The sequence below is a fragment of the Nerophis ophidion genome, linkage group LG01 (genome assembly GCF_033978795.1).
Source record: "Nerophis ophidion isolate RoL-2023_Sa linkage group LG01, RoL_Noph_v1.0, whole genome shotgun sequence".
Taxonomy (NCBI): Eukaryota; Metazoa; Chordata; class Actinopteri; order Syngnathiformes; family Syngnathidae; genus Nerophis; species Nerophis ophidion.
In genome coordinates this window covers 26,601,156-26,624,002 of record NC_084611.1, presented here as the reverse complement: position 1 = coordinate 26,624,002, position 22,847 = coordinate 26,601,156, and the positions used below count along the sequence as shown (strand labels likewise).

Here is a 22,847-nt window from a genome sequence, read left to right as displayed (position 1 = left end):
GGATGTAGCCATAAACCAAGAAGTTGGTCAACTTTGACATCCAACTTATACCCGGAGATGGCGAAAAAGACACGAAAAGACGCCCTTTAAAATTTTCCTTAACCTATGAGAGGATTATGATAAATTTTTCATCTAAACGGGAAGATATAAACGTCCCATTAGTCGGCATGCCAATGAGAGCAGAATTAGAATCAGCTTTATTGGCCAGTTTCGTTTAACACACAAGGAATTTGACGTGGTACTCTGCTTTTTTTGTTCAATGAAAGAAACAAAGAAAGACCACAATGCCACATTATGGTTTTATTATGTTCGTAGTTTGTATATCTTGCTCAGCACTTAGCAATTGCTTGTATTCTGTCATGTGACTTCTTCCCGGAAGTAAAAAACAGCCAAGCCAAGATGGCTGTTGTGCAGCAAGCAGCACACAAACTATCTGAATAGGCAAGGTGCCAAAAGATTCCTGCAAAAAATAAAACCTTTCAAAGGAATAGATCCCTATACTTAGAGATTTCTCAAGTTATATCAAGTGTAACCAGTCAATGGAGTTCTCCGACATATTGAACTATCTTGTGCTCCAGACGTCATTCTACACGAGAAAACAGATGACAACTTGGAAAAGCATGGCGGCCTACAACTAATGGATGGCTGGGTCAAGGACATTGTTTTTTTAGACTCTCTCAGATATGCATCAGGTTTGCTCGGGTAGGGTTGTATTTTATGATTTAAATTTGTGTCTGCAGCCATGTTTGTTGCCTTGTTGTTGTTGCACGCATCGTTTACGAGTACGCGTGTTATTCCTTGTCTTTATCAAAACGTAACTATAGATCTCAACGTTGTTTATGTGATGAAAGCTTCATTAATGATTACTGCCTTTTGGTAAAAGCTTTTTTTTAGGTTTTTCTCACATTTCCTTTCTTTTATTTAGACTCGCTGAGTTGGTAATTTACGAAACACTGGTAGCAAAAGTGTGTTTTAAGAAATACAAGTGATATCAGGATAATACTTATATGGGAAATACTAAACATTAAAAGTATATCAAACACATTTTTTACAAAGTGATAACTGCAAACTCGTGCAATGTTCAACTCTGCTACCTCGGACTAAAGTGTGAGCTGCTTTTCTTGTCAATGTTTAATAAAGTCTTGCACTTTTCCGCCCTTTCTGATTATTTCTTGAGGAACTCTGAAGAAATGTTTATACTTTATGCGGTTTCAACCGATCGTACAGGTGAAAACAAGCAATTGCTGTGTAGTTGCTCCCCCTGGTGTTGTGGCAATTTTTCTTTGAGAAAGACTAAATGGCGCCGAGCACTTATTGAGAACAGACGCTGGCTTGACCATTGCGCCTATTTAATGAGCCAGACATGACGTCATATAAATCCAGACAATAAGGCTGCATGATGCTTAGTGTTTCACTAAAGCTAGATCTGCTTAGCACCCAGCTTTTAAAACTTGTAGCTTATACTCTGTATATTAAGTCTAAAAAATATAAGGTTCTGGATCATCATTTGTCCCAAAGTGGTAATTGTTGTCTCCCATGAAATGAGTTTTGATTGATTGATTGAAACTTGTGTTAGTAGATTGCATAGTACAGTACATATTCCGTACAATTGACCACTAAATGGTAACACCCGAATAAGTTTTTCAACTTTTTTAAGTCAGGGTCCACGTTAATCAATTCATGGTAGTAGTAGTGTTGTTGTTGTTGTAAAAGGGGAAAAAGCGAATGCTGTGATGCGTCTGTGAAATAAATACGCCGCTGTGTGCTTAAAATGTGCAAAATAGGAAATATGTCATGTTATAATGAATGTGCCCGTTACTATGTTACATATATACTTACAGTGTGTATGTAAAACGATGATGGAGGCTTATTATTGTTTTTAGAGCACTGTATAGGCGAAAATAGATGGAATCCCTTTACTTCAATTGTTAGCTGACTTTTGCTAGCGTTAGTGCTAGCGTAAGAATGCATAAAAAAACAAAAAATGTGTGTTCTTGTCCTACATAAGGATTGTGAATGATAGACAACATTTTCTAAAAAAAGGCAGTTCCCCTTTAAAGACAAGAAAGATTTATAATACATATTACTATACGTTGTCTTTTCCTGTGTAGGTGGGTGTTGTCAAGCAGACTGAGACGTCCGCCATCAAAGCGTCAGGGGCCAATAAGAATGCTCTATTCACTCGGCAGCTCAGTGCGCTGTACACCAAGTCCACACTTGTGGGGGAGGGTATCCTTTAAAACTCCTAATGACCTCAAACGACCAGTAATGTTATGTGGGTTAATAGCATTCTCTCCAGCATTATCCTCAACAGCCTCTCGAGATGTAAACCCAGTCTGCAGACTGGATGATCATGAGGAGGGTGGTGGTCATGATGCAGTGTTGGAACCTCCTGACAGCTTCCTGTTGTGTGTCAGTGAGAACTGGAACACATTGAAGAAGCAGCTCACTGTGGGATTAGTGGTGAGTTTCATTCTCAGACATTGATTGTTTGTCCAAAAAGGACTGTAATTAATCTTACTGGAATGATAATGCCTTCGTCTACATCTAAAAATAAGTTCACGCTGAAATGGTTTATGCATTTATTTCTCAAAAAAATGACTTCGGGCCCTGTTTTTTAGATGGTGACAACGTGAATATTTTTTTCTAAAAGCTTTTTTTTCATTAAATTACATTTTTTTAAAAAAACATTAATTCTAATGAGATCACGATTTTTTTAACATTGTTTTGGACATTTCTTTAAAATAACTTGTTTCTTAAATATTCAGCTTTATTCATGTAAGATTACAGGTTTTTTCTGATGTTTTTTGTTTTATAATGTGGACATTTTCCTTATGATGACGAACGTGTACTTTAATCGTTTATTTACATTATTTTACCCATATCCCCATAAATGTCTTATTTCTATTTTTTAGTATTATTTTTAAATCCCGTTTGTTCTTCGGATGTACCAGTAATGTAGTGGCTGAGTGTGTATTTCATACGTGCTGCAGGCAGTTCAGCCCATCACGGGAGATGTCCTGCTGGACTCTTTCATCGATGGTCAGTCTCGCTCAGAACTTGAAAGCCGTGTCTTGAAGATCAACCCTGTGGAGATCCTGGTGCCCTCGGACCTCTCAGAGCCAACTCACAGACTCTTGCAGAGCATCAGTAATGCCAGGTAGCCACTAGGAGGCAATGTGAACCTATTTAGTGCACCACAGAGTGTTCTTTATGATGCGCCTTTACTTTTCAATGAACGTTTCTTTCTGTTGTGTTTATGAAAAGCCATTATAGAAAATAATATATTTACATTATTGGCATTATTTGTGAAAAGTGAGTCAGAACATTACTAGATACACTTTTGTATAAATTTAGACTTAAGTATAATCATTTCAAATGTTAAGTTTAGAGAAATCCTTAATAGGGTTATCTTTCCTTAATTATTCCAACACACTCACACACACTTCCTACTAATGTCACCATACGAAAACAAAAACTTGTTGCACTGACAGGCTGCATAGAACATCTTCCCACCAGTTGAGCCGACCGACTCCCTCTGGGGTCTGCCTCTTACTGCATTATGTAGAAATGAAAATTAAAATGACAGAGTGGGAGGGAGTGAAGTGAGATTAGATAAGGGTGATTGGATAAATGGAAGGAAGCCTATAGCTTTCTCCCACATCTGTTGCTTCCTTCATGTTGCATATTTGCCATTCTTCACCCTAATTTGTCTTTTCTTTATTATTTATGTTATTTGTTTGGGTGTTTTATTTGAGTGCACTATTTGACTCCAGCCACCATAGGTACTGTTGAGTCAGTCTTAACCATTTTGCTGTCTAGAGAATGATAACATTACATCAGCTTTGGCAAGCTGAGCTACAGTAGACCCAGGTTGCAGTATTCTGCTCAAAACAACACTGGCATTTAAAAGGAAGTTTAGAACAGTCCAAGACTGATCAAATTAAAAATAGTTAAAAATTGAAATATTTTGGATTAATTCCAAAATTAAAGCAATCAATATATAATTATAAAAAACGATCATGAGTTGCATTTTAATAATTCATTCATCTATATAATAATATGAAATGTTTTTTCCTCAACCATCTCATTTAAATGTATTCTAATCAATTTATTTTTGCCTGGTACAGAGTGTTGTCACTCTTTGCTCATGTAATTAGCGCCCTTTAAAATAAATACATAAATAAATCACGTATGGTTCATCATTCAGCTGACTTGGCAAACTGGGCCTCTCTAGGGCCAAAGGGTGACACCAGCCCCTGGCAACAGACTTGTGTGTCCACAGAGACCCAGGTAATGAGTCCCACTGAGGTTGGTTCGTTGGTAGCACGGTGCAATGTTAGCAGCTTTAGCCTGCAGTCGTGAGCAGAATTTGAGCGCATTTTAAAAAGATCACTGGATTAGGCTGTTACATCCCTAATTCTCCAAAGTTTTTTTTAAGTTGATAAATGACTCCTGTGAGGATGAGATGGCAGTATTGTTCTCCCACAGTCTACAGCCGAAAACTAAACTAACTTAGCTTTATTAAATGTCCTAATCTGTTAAACACTTCAATATCCCAGCTTGCTTTTGATGGATCAGTACAATCATAGCTGCATCTCTTTCTGTCCCTCCTGATGGAATCTCTAGTGCTGATTGACAAAAATTGGCCACAAAATTAGGGACATCTGTACTACAATCACTGTATAAAAAAGACCTTTACAGGTTTAATAATGCTCACATCTTGCAAATAAGTATTATTTTCAACAATATGTCTGTGGTTGTACTTTAAGAAAATACACTGCATGGTATTGACAGCCATTTATAATATAGTGCCTCCTCATGTAACTGAACAGCAAAAATATTAAAAACAGCTCTTAGTATGATGTGATCCCGGTAGTATTGTTACTTAATACATAAGATAACAAAACTGAGCATTATTATCTTTGCAGAGGCAGAATGTTTGATCCAGCGCCTGTCATGTATTGCATTAGTTTGGGAAGGTATTTATTTTATTTATTGAAGTGTATATTTAACCTAAAAATGTCACAAAGAAGGCACACAATACTTTAGAGACATTTTCAAGACCTAATTTTGGAGAAAAAAACTCCTTTGTTACCTTGTTGAATTTTAGTACACTTTTTCAGCAGGTCTGTGTGTCGAGGCTTTATCTTTCCAGATCACCAGAATGCGTGAGTGACAAGAAGAAAAGCTCGGACTCGCTTGTATATAAGTAATTTTCCTGCCACCTGTTGGTTTACATTACATGTTGTCACCTTCCTAATATAACGGTCAAAGTCCCTTTTTAGAATTATTTTTCACTTAAGTCAGCTCTTCTTTTGTCAAAAATGACTGAGAACATTGTTATAAGACGGTGACAATGTTCCAAAATCTTTAGATCAGGATCATAAAATTACCCGTTTCTTTCAGACTTTATTTAAAAGGAAAACATACCTTATCTTATATGCCTCACTTGTTTTGGCTTTTTATTTAAATCTGAATTGTAGGGTGGCCAGTTCTGCGGGAGTGGGGGGAGATTGGACGTCACGACGTGTGTGCTCAGGGGTTTGCTGGTGCCAGGTTAGGTTTGCCTGCCAAAGTCATGGTGCATTTTGGCTTCATTCCGGGGTTTAAATGAAGCATGATGTTCCGAGCCTTTTTGTGGTCCGTGCATTTTGAGCACAGGAAGTGAAATAACTTATTGTAACAACTGATATCAAGAAGGGTTATGAGTTTGCTTCTTCCTATTGCCATTCGGACATGTTGAATGGTGACCTGTAAACAAGATATTCTGATGTGACTTTGTAAGAATGTTCGAATGTTCTAAATGTGCAGTTATCAGAATGCTCTTAAAAAGAAGAATATTCTGTAAACTGTATGTTAAATTTTGTCACTAAAACATCCGTATTGACATCAGGGATTTAGAGAAATTGCTTTGGTAATCCCTTGACATTATCAGTCTTCATGCAATCCTTACTACCTGCACAAATAGCGACAGTCCGCTGAGGCATAATGTTTATTAATTTCATGAGTATACGGGAAATAATAACGGAAATAATTGGCTAAATATCCTTTGACCCCGACTTGAGACATTTTTCAGCTGGTTTTATGTTTGCTAGAAGTGCTTCACTTTCTCTGCATCAGTACAAATTCATAATTTAGTTAGGGGTGACTGGTTAAATAATTAATGATTGTTACTGGAATAATAACATCGTTGCACCGAGTCTGACCAGCAGTGGAAGTGATGAACCACAGTCCGTGTGTGTGTATTAAGAGATGGATAAAAGAAAACGGCATCCTTAAACCACGTGCTTGCCTTGGTTGCCCTGGCAACAAAAGATCAGACAAACCCAGCGAGTCCTTGAAGGCAGCGTTGCAGCGCAGCTGAATGGAGCAAGGGGGAGATTGGATGCAGTGTGTGTATGCGTGCAGAAAGAAAAGATGGATACAGGGTTGTCTTTTTATTTTCATCGAGTAGAAAATGTGTATTTCTGTTGTTTCTCTCCAGTGCAAAGGCTGACGACAAAGTGCGAGTTGAGAAGAGGGACAGCGCCTGCTTTGAGTTTGCCTCTGCAATGAACACAGTCACTGAATTCTATTGCCACAACCAGGTTGAAGGTGTGTCTGCCAGTGTGTTAAGTTTTGGCAGTAATACAACTACTTTTTTCCTTTTTTTTTGTTGCTAAAACCGCTGCTGCTCACTGCTCCCCTCACCTCACATGGGGTGAACATGCGGATGGGTCAAATGCAGAGGATAATTTCACCACACCGAGTGTGTGTCTGAGACTATCGTTGGGAATTTAACTTGAAAAAAAGTTGACCACAAAGGCTGGTTAAACTTCAAATTGATCAAAAATGATTTGTTCCCTCATTTTCCCACAAATAATCTGTACTTTTATTAACTGTACAGGAAATGTTTAAGTTACATTTAAATTTGAACATTAACTGTGTAAAATGAACTTCATCACTAGTAAATTATTGTTAAGTAATATCTAACAAAAAAAAAGATTTACATTTTTATGTTGCCAGACACCAGACATAACACTGACTGCGTTGTGCATTACATTCTTTTTTAATTGATCATATCAACATACTTAGTAGCCAGGACAAAGATGAGTTTTACCACCTTACATTACATTTTAGGGATAGTTTTTGCTCTAATGGTCATCATCACACTTTTCCTGTTTTCATCATTGGTACATTTCTGTGGCAGAATTTCAACAAGCACATAAAAAGAACTTGCAGATTTAATTTGGTCAATTCTTACAAAGCTTAACTCTTAGAGTTGATGAAATTTTGAGATGACGATTTTTTTGTGCAAGTTTTTTCATCCAGGTATTTTCCAAACAGCGTAAGCTTTGTCTCCTCCAGGCTGTCACTCTCTATCCAGTGTGGTGTCCCTGGAAAGCCCAGTAATCTGCTGTTTGGGACCCCTCATCCAGTACCTTCAAGAGTTTAGCTTGGAGAGAGTGCTTAGGAGTGAAAGGTAGAGTCCAAACAAACTCAAACCCTTCCAAAAGACTACACAGGTTAAGTGAATAGAATTGCTTTGTATTGACATGGACTGTGTACACACATGTCGAGGGTCTTATTGGGCTTGATTACCAGTTTTTCTGAAAGAGGACCATGTTTTCTGGTTCAATTTAGGTCAGATGGTATTTTAGGTAATGTTCAGTGCATCCGGAAAGTTTTGGCAGCGCTTCATTTTTTCCACATTTTGTCATGTTGCAGCATTATTCCTAAATTGAATAAATTCATATTTGAATAAAGATACAAAAAATTGAAATCACATGTACATAAGTACTCACAGCTTTTGCGCGATACTTTGTTGATGCATCTTTGGCAGCAATTACAGCCTGAAGTCTTTGAATACGATGCCACAAGCTTGGCACACCTATCTTTGAGCAGTTTCACCCATTCCTCTTTGCAACACCTCTCAAGCTCCCTCAGGTTGGATGGGAAGCGTTGGTTTTCATCCAGGATGTACATTGCTGCATTCATCTTGTTTTTTTCAGGAAGGTTACACAAAAATTTGTGGTCACTCTTGTCAGAGTTACAGCATTCCTCTGTGGAGAGAGGAGAACCTTCCAGAAGGACAACCATCTGTGCAACGATCCACCAAAGGGCCTGCATTGCATAGTGACCAGACGGAAGGCAATTTTAGTAAAAAGTTTGCCAAAATACGCCTGAAGGACTCCAGACTATGAAAAAATAAAATTCTATGTTCTGATGAGACAAATATTGAACTTTTTGGCATGAATGCCAGGCAACATGTTTGGAGGAAACCAGACATCACCAGGCCAATACCATCCCTACATGGAAGCATGGTGGTGGCAGCATCATTCAATCAATCAATGATTATTTATATAGCCCTAAATCACAAGTGTCTCAAAGGGCTGCACAAACCACAACGACATCCTCAGTACAGAGCCCACATAAGGGTAAGGAAAAACTCTTCCCAGTTGGACGTCGGTGACAGTGACAATGATGACTATGAGAAACCTTGGAGAGGACCGCATATGTGGGCAAGCCCCCCCCAGTCCAGTCCATAGTGGATCCAACATAACGGTGAGAGTCCAGTCCAAATTGGATCCAATATAATAGCGAGAGTCCCGTCCATAGTGGAGCCAGCAGGAAACCATCCCAAGCGGAGGCGGAGCTGCAGCGCAGAGATGTCCCCAGCCGATACACAGGCGAGCGGTCCATCCTGGGTCCCGACTCTGGACAGCCAGTACTTCATCCATGGCCACCGGACCTGTGTCCCCCCTGCCCCCCATCCATAAGGGAGAGGGGGGCAGAGGAGAAAAAGAAAAGAAACGGCAGATCAACTGGTCTAAAAAGGGGGTCTATTTAAAGGCTAGAGTATACAAATGACTTTTAAGATTAGACCTAAATGCTTCTACTGAGGTAGCATCTCAAACTGTTACTGGGAGGGCATTCCAGAGTACTGGAGCCCGAATAGAAAACGCTCTATAGGCCGCAGACTTTTTTTGGGCTCTGGGAATCACTAATAAGCCGGAGTCCTTTGAACGCAGATTTCTTGCCGGGACATATGGTACAATACAATCGGCAAGATAGGCTGGAGCTAGACCGTGTAGTATTTTTTACGTAAGTAGTAAAACCTTAAAGTCACATCTTAAGTGCACAGGAAGCCAGTGCAGGTGAGCCAGTATTGGCGTAATATGATCAAACGTTTTTGCTGTGGGGATGTTTTTCAGCGACAGGAACTGGAAGACTAGTCAGGATTGAGGGAACGATGATTGCAGCAATGTATGAAGGCATCTTAGGTGACAACCGATGCTTCCCATCTAATCTGATGGAGCTTGAGAGGTGTTGCAAAGAGAAATAGGCAAGGAAACATGAGCAAAACTACCCAAAGATAAGTGTGCCAAGTTTGTGGCATCTTATACAAAAAGACTTGACTATACTTGCTGCCAAAGGTGCATCAACAAAGTATTGAGCAAAAGCTGTGAGTATATTTGTACATGTATTGTTTTGAATTTGTTTAACGTTTAATACAATTGCAAAGTTAAAAAATATTTACTTTTTACGTTGTCACTATGGTGTATTGTCTCCTAAAATGTTGATGACAAAAATGAATATATTCAATTTTGAAATAAGGCTGTAACATAACAAAATGTGGAATAAATGAAGCGCCATGAATACTTTCCGGTTGCACTGTACACCTTCAAAGGGTACCACTTTGTCTTCATGATGCACAGGTCAAATTAACCACTTTGAGGATGTGAAACAACCCAAACTGCGGACCGAGAACACACTTGGCAACCACTGTATTCAGCAATGTTGTGTTTCTGCTGCTATATGATACAATGATTTTGTCTTATGCAGCTCCTTCCAGCGTCTGAGTTGTGAGTCGGAGGGAATGATACTCAATGCAGCCACCCTGAAAAATTTAGAAATCCTCAACAATCAGGTATTTATTTATTTTAACTTTTCCCATTTCACCATTTCATGTTTGGGTATTTTTGTTGTGCATGTTTCACTCAATATTTAATTCTCAACAAATCAAGTACAGTGGTGCCTCAGTTTGTGTTAGTATTCCATTGTAAAAGGTATTACCAAGAACAAATAGTACGAAAACCATATATATTTTTTTCATAACAATTGAGATTTTTATCTTTATTACACGTAAGGACAATTATAAAATATAATACACAAGCAACTACTAATTTAGAAAATCTTATTGTCATGCTGGCCATTAAACTTCTACATCAGTGGTTCTCAAATGGGGGTACGCGTACCCCTGGGGGTACTTCAAGGTATGCCAAGGGGTACGTGAGATTTTAAAAAAAATATTCTTAAAATAGCAACAATTCAAAAATTCTTTATAAATATATTTATTAAATAATACTTCAACAAAATATGGATGTAAGTTCATAAACTGTGAAAAGAAATGCAACAATGCAATATTCAGTGTTGACAGCTATATTTTTTCTGGACATGTTCCATTAATATTGATGTCAAAGATTTCTTTTTTTTTGTGAAGAAACGTTTAGAATTAAGTTCATGAATCCAGATGGATTTCTATTACAATCCCCAAAGAGGGCACTTTAAGTTGATGATTACTTCTATGTGTAGAAATCATTATTTATAATTGAATCACTTGTTTATTTTTCAACAAGTTTTTATTTATTTTTATATCTTTTTTTCAAAATAGTTCAAGAAAGACCACTACAAGTGAGCAATATTTTGCATTGTTATAAAATTTAATACATCAGAAACTGAAGACATAGTGCTGTATTTTACTTCCTTATCGCTTTTTTTCAACCAAAAATGCTTTGCTCTGATTGGGGTACTTGAATTAAAAAAATTTTCACAGGGGGTACATCACTAAAAAAAGGTTGAGAACCACTGTTCTACTGTATACATCTAAAGTGGACTTCTGCATTTTAAACTTTAAAGTGAAAACAGCAAGTATGTTTTCACACTGGGAACAGCTTTCCAGCACCCATAATGCAATTACGCGGACAGGGAAATTTTATAGAATTCAAGTAAAATAACCTGTGTGTGTGCAAAGTCAGAAACTGCCAAGTTTAATTCAGATCTGTTTAAGATTGTGCATTAAGCATCTATCTAAATTCAAAGTTGTTTGTAGTATTATTGTCGTATCCAAGCCGATCAGGCTATATGTACGATTTTCATGCATTTTATATTCCCTTGCACCTACAAGTAGGTATAGTAGGGTTGTGCACATGAACAACAAATGTAACTTGTTTGCTAAAGCCGTCTGCACAGCAGGCCTGTAAAGATTTAACGCTTGACTTAAATCGTTCCCATCGAATTGTTCAGTGACAAGTTAGGCTTGCGTGGGCGACGGCTCAAAGGTTCAGCACCACTCCTGTGGGGCGCAGGGATGTCAGGCAGAAGACATCCTGTGCACACATCATTCATGATTTACCCTTTTTCTCTGTAAAACCTCCACAACAAACCAGAAACTATCATATTATAGTATTGTTCAATGTGTTAGATAACATGTATTTCATACTCTCTCTTGTGTTATATGTTCAATAACAGACAGATGGGGATGTCAGGGGCAGTCTGCTGTGGGTGTTGGATCACACTCTTTCTCCGTTTGGGAGGAGATTGATGAGGAAGTGGGTGACCCAGCCGCTCACAAACATACGGTGAGTTAAAGAGTTGTTGCACCTGTTTTTTAAAACCTTTAATTCCCATTTTGTGGGTAAAAAACACAAAAAAATATACACAGGAATTAATGACAATAAAATTAACACATTACAGGGAACTTCATAAAAATAAAATTCTATGCTACCTGTTGCATCCCTCACTGCAAAACACACTACTTCCCAACGGGAAGTGCCTAAGCAAAAGACACTTATGGAAGTACAAATCACACAGTATAAAAATGAAAGGAAATAAGGATGGACCTTTGTCATTGACAAGTAAAATCAAATATCATTATCAGCACAAACCCATTCAAGAGCCGACACACATTGTACAGGGTGACCACTTCCGGCGCCCCGTAAAAGATGAGAAAAAGGTGGATTGGTATAAGTAAAAAAAAGGAAATCTCATACGTGGCTCTTTTGGGATCGAGTGGGGGGATCCAGGGCCGAAGCTGCGGCACTTCTGGCACTACTCCAGCTGTTCATCAGCCGTAAGGACTTAAGCGGTGGCAAAGGCATGGGGATATGTGTGCATATGTGCAGCCCATGGTTGATGGTGTGTGCATCTTGTTAAGTCAATAGGCCTGGTGTGGATCTGCAGGCACAGCAAACACAGGTCAACTCTAGGTGTTGTTGAAAGAGGGAGAACTTTCAGAGTGGCTATCATTGTGATGTCTCCTAGGATATTTACAGCACAGCCTTTGCTAAAGTCATTTGAGGGAGCCAAATTGTAAATAAGCGATATTGTTTTCCAAGCGAGCGGACACATTTCAATGGCTTGTCTCATCTTAACTATCCATTCTGCCTCTCGAGTTGATCAATCTTTGCATTTCTGACAGCCCCTACGTAATGTTATCCAGTTTACGATTCAATACTGAGATTGCCAGATTCTGTGTTCCCACTGCCCAACCCCATGCGACCATCGCGACGAGCGGCCTTTGGGCTCCTTGAACCGCTGCCATCGTCTTTCGAATATATTCCATGTCCTTGACGGAAAGCTCTGAGGGGCACAAGTCCCGTTCCGTCAGGACCGACATGTTCCACTAACTCCTTGTTGAGAAGATTTTTTTCAATTGATTTGAGAGTCCAGTCCATCAATTCCATGTTTAATATTTGGATTTCAGAGATCAGTGCAGAAAGAGAGGCTCTTAAAGTGTACACTATACAGGACAAGACACAGAGGCAGGCAGGCAGAAACAGAGAGGGAGGGGATGCGACTGCCTTCGCTTAGAGCCAAGAGACTCAGCATTCGTGACCCTTTCCTATTGGTTTTTTACTTAACTTTTTTTTGTAAAAAGTAAAATTTTACCCTAAGTTGCATACATGTTAGTAAAAAAATGTAAGGTACATCATACATGTAAAAAAACAATGTCAATATTAAATTGCGATGCCCTCTGTGGCTGGGGCCAAGATACTACTGTATCTTTCGACAATCATCTTTGTTTACTTCCGGCCAGTAGTAAGGTAAGCAAAAATTAACAGAAGTTTGGAAGATATCCCTGGAATTACAAAAGATAATCAGTCTGGATTATGTTGATGTGGCATTGGAGCAACATCTGCATCATTTCAGACCAGCAGAGCTGTGTACCACTTCTAGTCGATTTAGAGGGAGATTGAATTGCAGTTGTTGCAGTAGCCTGAAGACCAGGCTATACTCGGGTTTAATTTGTTCTTCTATCAATCATCATCATTCCTTAGTAGTTAGTACTTATACATTTTACTATTCAAAATTAATTTGGTGAGTATATGATGCATGTTATAGAGCTTAGAGTGTTAACAATATTGACGATTTCTTTTTTGCTATCTGTGACGGATCCCGGAATGTAACACCAGTTAATAGCAGGGATCTACTGTATTTCCAAAACTCCCCATGTAATTCAAAATATAATGGGAAGTTTTTGTAAATGTACAATCATTTATCTGAAATAGCTTTAGGTGTCAAATGACACTTTAAATTGTCTTTAGCGTATGCCGCAAAAAACCTCTTGGTTTAATGTGGCAACTCTTTCCAGTTCATTCTATTATTGTTATTCAAGTTTATGTGTTTGTCATGCTCACGGTAGAGGGATTAAAGATGTGATTGAGCACTGCTCTCAGATTATCCTGACAGCTCTGAAACCTCTACACGATTTCAATGTTAATAAATCCCCGATTATGTCATTTAATTCCATGACAATGCATGAAACAAATATGTATTATGTTTCTTTAGGATTTAAAAAAATTTTTTTTTTTACTTTGGAAAGCTTTGCTTTCTTGTTGTTTTTGGTCTATTCTCGTGACAGAACAAGGGCAGGACTGTACACGTTTATGTCAAACGAGTACAGTTGGAATTATAACATGGACAGTGTTACTTTAAATTTTCTTTACTAAATTTCCTAATTGCGGACCTTGTAGGTCTATCCTGGAGAGGCAGGATGCAGTGCAGGAGATCCTTGATTCTGACTCCCAAACATTAAATTCCACAAAATCCCTGCTGACCCATTTGCCTGATCTGGAGAGAGGACTTTGCTGCATATACAACAAAAAGGTAACAGCAATTGTCTAAATAGAGTTGAACCTCCAAAGTGTATAGGCTGTAGTTCACGTTACAATTTAATGTTTCAAAACAAATTCATCTCATAGGAAATTAAGTACTTAATTTATTTGTCACCATTATGAAAACTTTATTAACTTAAAAGCCAGTATTCAAAACATTCATTACTCTTATACAAGTGTAAAGAATACATTTTCCACTGTATAATTACCTAAATAAAACTCCAATAAATAATAAAAAAAAAACTCCTTTGGAAAGACAGATACATGAGATTAATTGACAGTAAAGTGCATGGTTTTATGGTTTCCTGTAACACTACATTTTTTGTATACTATCCCCACTTTATTCTTACAGTATACTATAATTTTAATACTATGACAGCATTTTTTGTAATACTTTGAATGTATTAACATATTATGACTTCTGTTAATATTACTATTTTATGGATTTAAAAAGCTTGTAAATTTGTATTTTTCCTTTGTATAATTCTGATGTAGTTTGTGTAATATTACTACTTTATTTCCATAAAACTACCACTTTTCTTGTAATATTTTGACTTTATTTACCTATTACTGTGACTTTTTGCTCAATTTTCCTTTGCATAGAAAATTACTACTAAAAAAATAAATTAAAAAAATTAAAAAAATGAATAAGGAAAATTTGTACTATGTTACTTGTCACTGAATTCTCTTACTGTAGTCTCATCTGGCTATGACACGTCTAACCATGATACTTCTTTTAAAGCTTTTAAAGGTTTAAAAAGTATTGAGTCTCTTGAAGGCCGCTGGCACTCCTTCCACTAGCCAATTGCTGTAAACATTTGGTGAAGTCAGTGTTTGTGTACAAATTTTCTTTATTCATGCTGGTTATCATTTGAATCCACAAAAACAGTTGAAACAACAGCACATCCTTTTTTTGTATTTTGTATGAACATGTTATCCATCCGAGACAACTTTCTTTAACTTGGCTGTCAATCAAGAAGTGCGTTATGCAAGATAGTCGCCCCAGTGGCACGTACATGGACGTCTAACATGGTCTCATTTCCCATCTGACCATTCTTGAAAATATCACAGCTTGTGTAATAGTGAAATGTAATCATGCACACGGTGGGCTTCACGGTGGAAGAGGGGTTAGTTCGTCTGCCTCACAACACGAAGGTCCTGAGTAGTCAGGGTTCAATCCCCGGCTCGGGATCTTTCTGTGTGGAGTTTGCATGTCCTCCCCGCAAATGCGTGGGTTCCCTCCAGGTACTCTGGCTTCCTCCAACTTCCAAAGACATGCACCTGGGGATAGGTTGATTGGCAACACTAAATTAGCCCTAGTGTGTGAAAGTGAGTGTGAATGTTGTCTGTCTATCTGTGTTGGCCCTGTGATGAGATGGCGACTTGTCCAGGGTGTACACCACCTTCCGCCCGATTGTAGCTGAGATAGGCACCAGCGCTCCCCGCGACCACAAAAGGAATAAGCGGTAGAAAATGGATGGATAATCACACACACACACACACACACACACACACACACACACACACACACACACACACACACACACACACACGCACACGCGCACAGAAAGTATACATGTATCGATCATGTGTAGGTTTCTGGGACAGTATGTGTATGGTCGGTAGCTTTCTGGCTTCACTCACATAATGACAGAAGGGGGTCATGCTATTAGGATGGTCCTGGTTTGTGTGCCAGGGGCTGCTTACATGAGGGAACCTTTAAAGCAGCGGCGTGTGATTCATACCTGAAAGCATTATCAGGTTGACTCTCATTAACCCTCCATGACTTGCAGCTCTCTTGCAAAGCCGCTAATGGAAATCATAAAGTGCAATAGCCTTTCTTCCCCGAGAGGCATTTCCATGTGGTCCATGTGTTAGATCAATAGCTCTGAAGTGATCAATTGCACTGCCCAAGTAAGTTATGGTTTAAAAATTACATATCTTGCTGTTGCATTAAAATTGTATTAGTTCAATGTCCAAAATGTGCTGATTGAACCATTTTTTCTTTATTACTATAGTTAGGACCCCGACTTAATCAAGTTGTAAAACTTATTCGGGTGTTACCATTTAGTGGTCAATTGTACGAAATATGTACTGTACTGTGCAATCTACTAATACAAGTTTCAATCAATCAATCAATCAAAACCACTCTGAGCAGGTTTTTTTTTAAAGATTGTGTACTTTTTCAAATATGATCAAGGAAAAAGATAACATAACATGTACTCAATAAAAAAAAAAAAAAAACATGAACTCCAGCCTCATGTCTTTTGATAAGCTAATAGAGATAATTATGGTTGACAGAAAAATAATAAATTAATATTTTGAAATAATATAAATACAGTTTTATGGGATCGTTAATCATTTTTTTTAAGATGAAACAATAATACATCAGTGCCTTAACTGAGGGCAATGCAATAATTGTAACACATTTGACTATACATTTATGAATTAAAAGGGGAAATAACACAAAAAAAGGCTACCCATATTTACCTAGTAAGTCATAGATATTATATAAGTTCAAAGTTAACAACTGTATTACTACTACCACTACTACTAAACTTAATACAAGTAAAATAAAGTAAAGGTGTTCACCCTTTTAACACTGATAAAAGACACAAAAGCATTAATTTTGTTTATTGCTCTTGTCCCCTATTTTTTTCATTGTAGTCAATAGTTTTTGCACTTAGAGTTGCACGCTATTTACTTTGTAATCTGCTTGGCAAAATGTACTTTTTACTAGAGGTGTGGAAAAAAATCGATTCGAATACGTTGTGCGATTCAGAATCATTCTCATTTAAAAAAAAAATCGAATTAAAATTTATGTATTTTTAATTTTTTTTTATTTTTTAATCAATCCAACAAACCACTACACAGCAATACCATAACAATGCAATGCAATTCCAAAACCAAACCTGACCCAGCAACATTCAGAACTGCAATAAACAGAGCAATTGAGATGAGAAACAAACACGACACAGAACAAACCAAAAGTAGTGAAACAAAAATGAATATTATCAACAACAGTATCAATATTAGTTATAATTTCAGCATAGCAGTGATTAAAAAATTATTTTATTTAACAAAAAAAGAACAATAGTGTTACAGTGACTTACACCTGCATCGCATCTCATAAGCTTGACAACATACTGTGTCCAATGTTTTCACAAAGATAAAATAAGTCATATTTTTGGTTTGTTTAATAGTTAAATCAAATTTACATTATTGCAATCCGTTGATAAAACATTGTCCTTTATAATTATAAAAACTTTTTTTTTTTTAAATCTACTACTCTGCTAGCATGTCAGCAGACTGGGGTAGATCCTGCTGAAATCCTATGTATTGAATGAATACAGAATCGTTTTGAATCGGAAAAATATTGTTTTTGAATCGAGAATCGCGTTGAATCGAAAAAATCTATATATTATCGAATCGCGACCCCAAGAATCGATATTGAATCGAATCGTGGGACACCCAAAGATTCGCAGCCCTACTTTTTACCCAATTGATCGGTAATTCTATTGCTCATTTTGCACTGAGCTGCACACCTGTTCCTATGTTGCTGTAAGTTACATTTCTGGTTGTGTGATTATGATCACACTTTTCAATCACTGGTTCACTTTTGTGGTGGTGTCACAGGAGACTGCCCTCAAGTTAGTGATTTAATTTAAAAAAGTATTGTGTTGTAAATTGATTTAGGATATCGTTATGTTGATGTTTCTCTTTGTTTCTGGTTTTAAAGTACATGCTTTGGTTACAATATTAAGTGTTTATTGGATTTGTCATGCTAGTTTCGAGGTATTATGTTTCTATTTTGCTTACAATATCAAGTGTAGGCCAAATTTAGTGTGCTAATCTTGTTACATTTCAGCATAACATCCATGCAAAGAATAGGGTATAGATTAAAAATGTATTTGGAAAAATAGCTTCATATTTTCTGTGTCTCTATGCTTCAAATATTGTAAATTGTGTTTATGTGCTTCAGTCCTCAACACAGGAGTTTTACCTCATCATTAGCAGCCTTTGTCGTTTGGCTCGGCAACTGCAGGCACTGCTGCCAGCTATCAGAGCACAGATAACCTCTGAGCTAATTCAAGGACTCCTGGTGGACGTCCCGGACCTGTTGGAGCCAGCCCATGACTTCCTGAACGTGCTTAATGAAAAAGCGGCCAAGTAAGTATAAAGAAGAAGAAAAGGAAGACTGGGCAATATGGAAAGTGAGTGAGCGGTCTTATGTTGCAGGTGTGGGAATAAAACTGAGCTGTTCTCAGATCTGTCCAGCTTCCCAGTGCTGCAGGATAGAAAAGATCAGATCCGAAATGTTTTAGAGGAGATTCAGAACCATCGCGAATACATCAGACTGGCACTCAAGGCCCCCACCATGGACTACACCACTGTGTCGGGACTGGAGGTACCTGTTGATACAGTTGGTGAGATGGTGTTGGATCATGTGATGACTGTGTTGCTTTTTTGTCTTTGTGTGTTGCCAGTTCCTGATTGAGGTGAAGAACTCACAGTCATCCATCGTTCCTCATGACTGGGTCAAAATCAACAGGTGATGGAACACTCAGTGCACACTGCTACTGTATGTACTACTATTTTTGCTTTGTCTAATTAGCACCAGGTAAAAAAAATCAGCATTAACAGCTGGTAAAGGGGACCTATGATGATTTCAATCTACATTTAAAACACTTTGTTGTGGTCTAGATAATATGTATTTGATATGCTTTTGGTGTAAATTCTGTGTAAATTTAGCTCCACACTCACTTTAATAACAGGTTTTTTGAGTATGTGTGCAAAAGTATCATAATGTATCTTTTGGAAATGTACACTGTTTAAATATACATATTGAAGTCATCGCCAATAATTTTTAACAGACCCAATTGAAAATGAACTTCATAAACAGTATATGGATTTACCCGGTCACAACATTAGGCACACCTGCAAACTATCTACTTTATTCAGACCTGCATATAAAAAGCTGCACGTGAAGTGAATTATATTCATAATCAACAGTGGTACCTTAATAAACAAACTTAAATGGTTCTTGAACATGGTTCGCGGACAGAAAAACTTGTATATTGAAACAGATTTCCCCATAAGAAACAATGTAAACATAAATAATTGGTTCCAGGCTAAACAAAAGTCCCTATTTCATATTAAAGAATTTCCAGTTTTAAAAACAATATAATGTCTATATATACTGTATATGTATCAAAATAACATAAGTGGGTAATAGCTCAAGGGATAAACTTTTCCAAACAGTCACGGCTCGCCTTTAACTTTTGTTCCGTGCTGGTTCCAGCATGCTCACTTTTGGACATCAAGTCGCCATATAAATGGCAAGCCTTCTCTAAAATGATAACCTCGGAAATGCTTCTCATTTAGCTACACAAGCAACAGCTTATCTATATCGTCTTGCACGTTCTCTCCGTCCTTACGAAGATGTTTAACTCATTCGGCAAAGTCAGCAATCGTTAAAACGTCCTTTTTTGATAATGATTGCAATTGTGGACTTGTTTTTGCCACACATGTGAGCCAATCCATGTGCTTTAAGCGTCACCACAGAGAGTAGTACTCTGATCAAAAATAAAAACGGCATGTGAAGTTGGGGGCCAGCCTCTTGAAAATGGCTCCATAATGGTTGCAGAGGCAATTTTTTTTTATATAATTAAAAAAATAAATGAGGTGCCTGCAAACAGAGACATTGGTGGCACACCAAAGCATATTTGGCTCAATCTTAAAGTTCATTGACCGAAAATAACACAAATAGAGGCATTTGTGAATCGAGGTTCCACTGTAATTTTTTTCTTTTTAGAGATTCAAAGCGCATTATCCACATTTAAGGTATAGCCTGAAGCAGACGAGACTTATGAATTTGATGCTTTGATGATGTTAAGTATCCAACATTGTGACAAGATTTATAAGTGAGAAAAGACGAAATTCATCATGGGTCCCTTTTAATAAATGGCAGTACTCATATTTGTGGGGTGGTCAGCATCAATAATTTTTTTTTTACCTATACTTTGGCTTTAAAACGTTAGCTGCGCTACTCAGCGGTTGGTGTGAAACTCATGCGGTCAAAAACAGCAAGATTTTCCCATGCAGTTTCTCACACAGTCCAAAAATGTTTAAATGTTTTAAATGTTATGTAGGACTTTTGTCCTTTTGCGATTTTGGTAATTAAGAATATTTAAAGATATCCATAATCTTGTCAATAGTTAATTACTAATTAACTTAAACTTTATCTTTAATTAATGGGGTGGTATAGCTCGGTTGGTAGAGCGGCCGTGCCAGCAACTTGAGGGTTGCAGGTTCGAATCCCGCTTCCGCCATCCTAGTCACTGCCATTGTGTCCTTGCGCAAGACACTTTACCCACCTGCTCCCAGTGCCACCCACACTGGTTTAAATGTAAAAATTAGATATTGGGTTTCACTATGTAAAGCGCTTTGAGTGACTAGAGAAAAAGCGCTATATAAATATAATTCACTTCAATTATGAATTATCAAGGGGCATCTCTGCAACGCTCAGACTGTCAGAAATACATGAACAGCAGCCGTCACCAGTCGACTTTTGATCCCCAAGTTACACTCCATGCTAAAATCCATCCATTTTCTACCGCTTGTCCCTTTCGGGGTCGCGGTGGGTGCCAAAGCCTATCTCAGCTGCATTCGGACGGAAGGTGGGGTACACCCTGGACAAGTCTCCACCTCATAGCATGGCCAACACAGATAGACAGACCGCATTCACACTCACATTCAAACACTTGGGCCAAATTAGGGTTGCCGATCAATTTATCCCCAGGTGCATACCGTACTAATTATTGGACTCCCTAAATAACTGTTTAGAACTTTGGAAATTAAGATCAAAGGCACAAAAGCAGTATTTATGAGGATACCGACAGCTGAAAATTCATTGTGCCCAAGGGTTCAATGATCTACATCTTTGCTTTGACCTTCAGTATCGTTTTACTGTTTGAATCAGAGTAGTGAGGCGCTGCGCTCCACCAACAGGTTCTTTATCAAGAAGATGGGTAAAATTCACACTCTGCATTATGCTTGAAACATCATGCTTGGAAAATGTGAGGGGAAACGTCAAAAAGGAAGACAAAGACAAGGGTGGATGGAAGGAATTACAAAAACAACAGGAATCACATTAGCTAAGCTAAGAGATAGAGTGGTGGAAAGAGCAGAGTGGAGAAGACTGGTACATGATATCATCCAAGGTCGACATAGACGAGACAAAATCTAAGTAGAAGAAATTATGCCTTTTCAACACTTGTTTGACAGAATGTTAAAATCGTGTTTAAAACATTGCCTGTACAGGTAATATGGAAGTGAGGAAGGAAGGAAGGAACTTTATAGGTTGATTGGCACTAAATGCAAAATTTGCCCTAGTGCAGTAATTCTTAACCTTGTTGGAGGTACCGAACCCCACCAGTTTCATATGCGCATTCACTGAACCCTTTAGTGAAAAATAAAATGTTTTTTCTTTCCAAATTCATGACAAAGTTATATGTTTTTTTACTGGTGCCCGAAAAGAACCGTGCATGGAACATCACCTTGTTCAAAGAACAAAACCAACACAGTGCATGAACTCAGAACAAATTACTCACCTGCAAATCAGTGTGACTTCTGCTGTTGCCGTATCCATAACACGCCGATAGGGAGAAGATTTTATTTACACAATGAGTCAGGTGTCTTGACCTCCGTGGCAGAGACTCCGCCAAACCCCTGAGGTCGACTCACCGAACGCATAAGAACCACTGTCCTAGTGTGTGAATGTGAGTGTGAATGTTTTTTGTCTCTCTGTTGGACCTGCGATGAGGTGGCGAGTTGTCCAGTGTGTACCCCGCCTTCTGCCCGAATGTAGCCAGGATAGGCTCCAGCACCCCACAGGGCCCCGAGAGGGACAAGCGGCAAAAAAGGGACGGTTGGATGGATGGATGGAAGGAACTTTAAAGTCATTGTACAAGTGCAACGAAATATAATTTCCAGCACATACCCTATCAAGAGCAGACATACATTGTACAAGGTGACAGAACAGGAACGCGATTTGCAAAAGGAGGGGGGGAAGGGTCCGAAGTGTTTAGTTTCTCTTAAACTCTCTGTACTGTATGATATTAGATGTATTTGCATTTTTTACTGGTTTGATTTATTATTTAACATCTCCACTTTATCTCTTCTTCATTTCTGTGCAGCACCAAAACAGTCAGTAGGTATCATTCTCCATTTCTAGTGGAGCGCCTCATGAAGCTGCTGCAGCTCCGAGAACAGCTGCTGCTGGACTGCCAGAAGGAGTGGACCACATTTATGGAGTATGACACATGCGCATTCACACATACATTCATTTATTTAAATAAAAACTAGCTCGGAGCACGCATTCAGTTGAGAATGATGCCATAATCATGCTCTTTTTAAATGCACCAGCAGTGTGTCATCACCTGAGAATACATTTTACGCGTTTTGACTAATTTACACTTGCAAATCTCTTCCTTCCTTTCCTTGCTCTCTTCCAGTGAGTTTGGGGAGCACTATCACACCATGAAAAGGGCTATTAGTCACCTAGCAACCATGGACTGTCTTTTCTCATTGGCTGAGGTGGCCAAACAAGGGGACTATTGCAGGTGATGTCCTCTCATGGTGACCATAATTATACTGTGTCTACTTGTATGTGTGTGCACTGCTTGA

General features: G+C 38.2%; 1 protein-coding gene across 7 annotated transcripts in view; it reads left to right on the top strand.

The window, feature by feature from the left end:
* msh3 (mutS homolog 3 (E. coli)) overlaps window positions 1-22,847 on the top strand; it is a 122,119-nt gene that overhangs the window by 11,764 nt on the left and 87,508 nt on the right. For 6 of the 7 annotated variants that reach the window (XM_061899829.1, XM_061899848.1, XM_061899818.1 and 3 more), the window contains 13 exons: window positions 2,112-2,229; window positions 2,300-2,463; window positions 2,994-3,160; window positions 6,488-6,597; window positions 7,351-7,465; window positions 9,829-9,913; window positions 11,515-11,624; window positions 14,019-14,151; window positions 18,142-18,329; window positions 18,399-18,567; window positions 18,647-18,711; window positions 22,358-22,474; window positions 22,676-22,783. In XM_061899829.1, the coding sequence (XP_061755813.1) occupies window positions 2,112-2,229; window positions 2,300-2,463; window positions 2,994-3,160; window positions 6,488-6,597; window positions 7,351-7,465; window positions 9,829-9,913; window positions 11,515-11,624; window positions 14,019-14,151; window positions 18,142-18,329; window positions 18,399-18,567; window positions 18,647-18,711; window positions 22,358-22,474; window positions 22,676-22,783 (1,649 nt within the window). The remainder of the gene's footprint in view (window positions 1-2,111; window positions 2,230-2,299; window positions 2,464-2,993; window positions 3,161-6,487; window positions 6,598-7,350; window positions 7,466-9,828; window positions 9,914-11,514; window positions 11,625-14,018; window positions 14,152-18,141; window positions 18,330-18,398; window positions 18,568-18,646; window positions 18,712-22,357; window positions 22,475-22,675; window positions 22,784-22,847) is intronic. The other variant, XM_061899840.1, reaches the window with a different exon arrangement.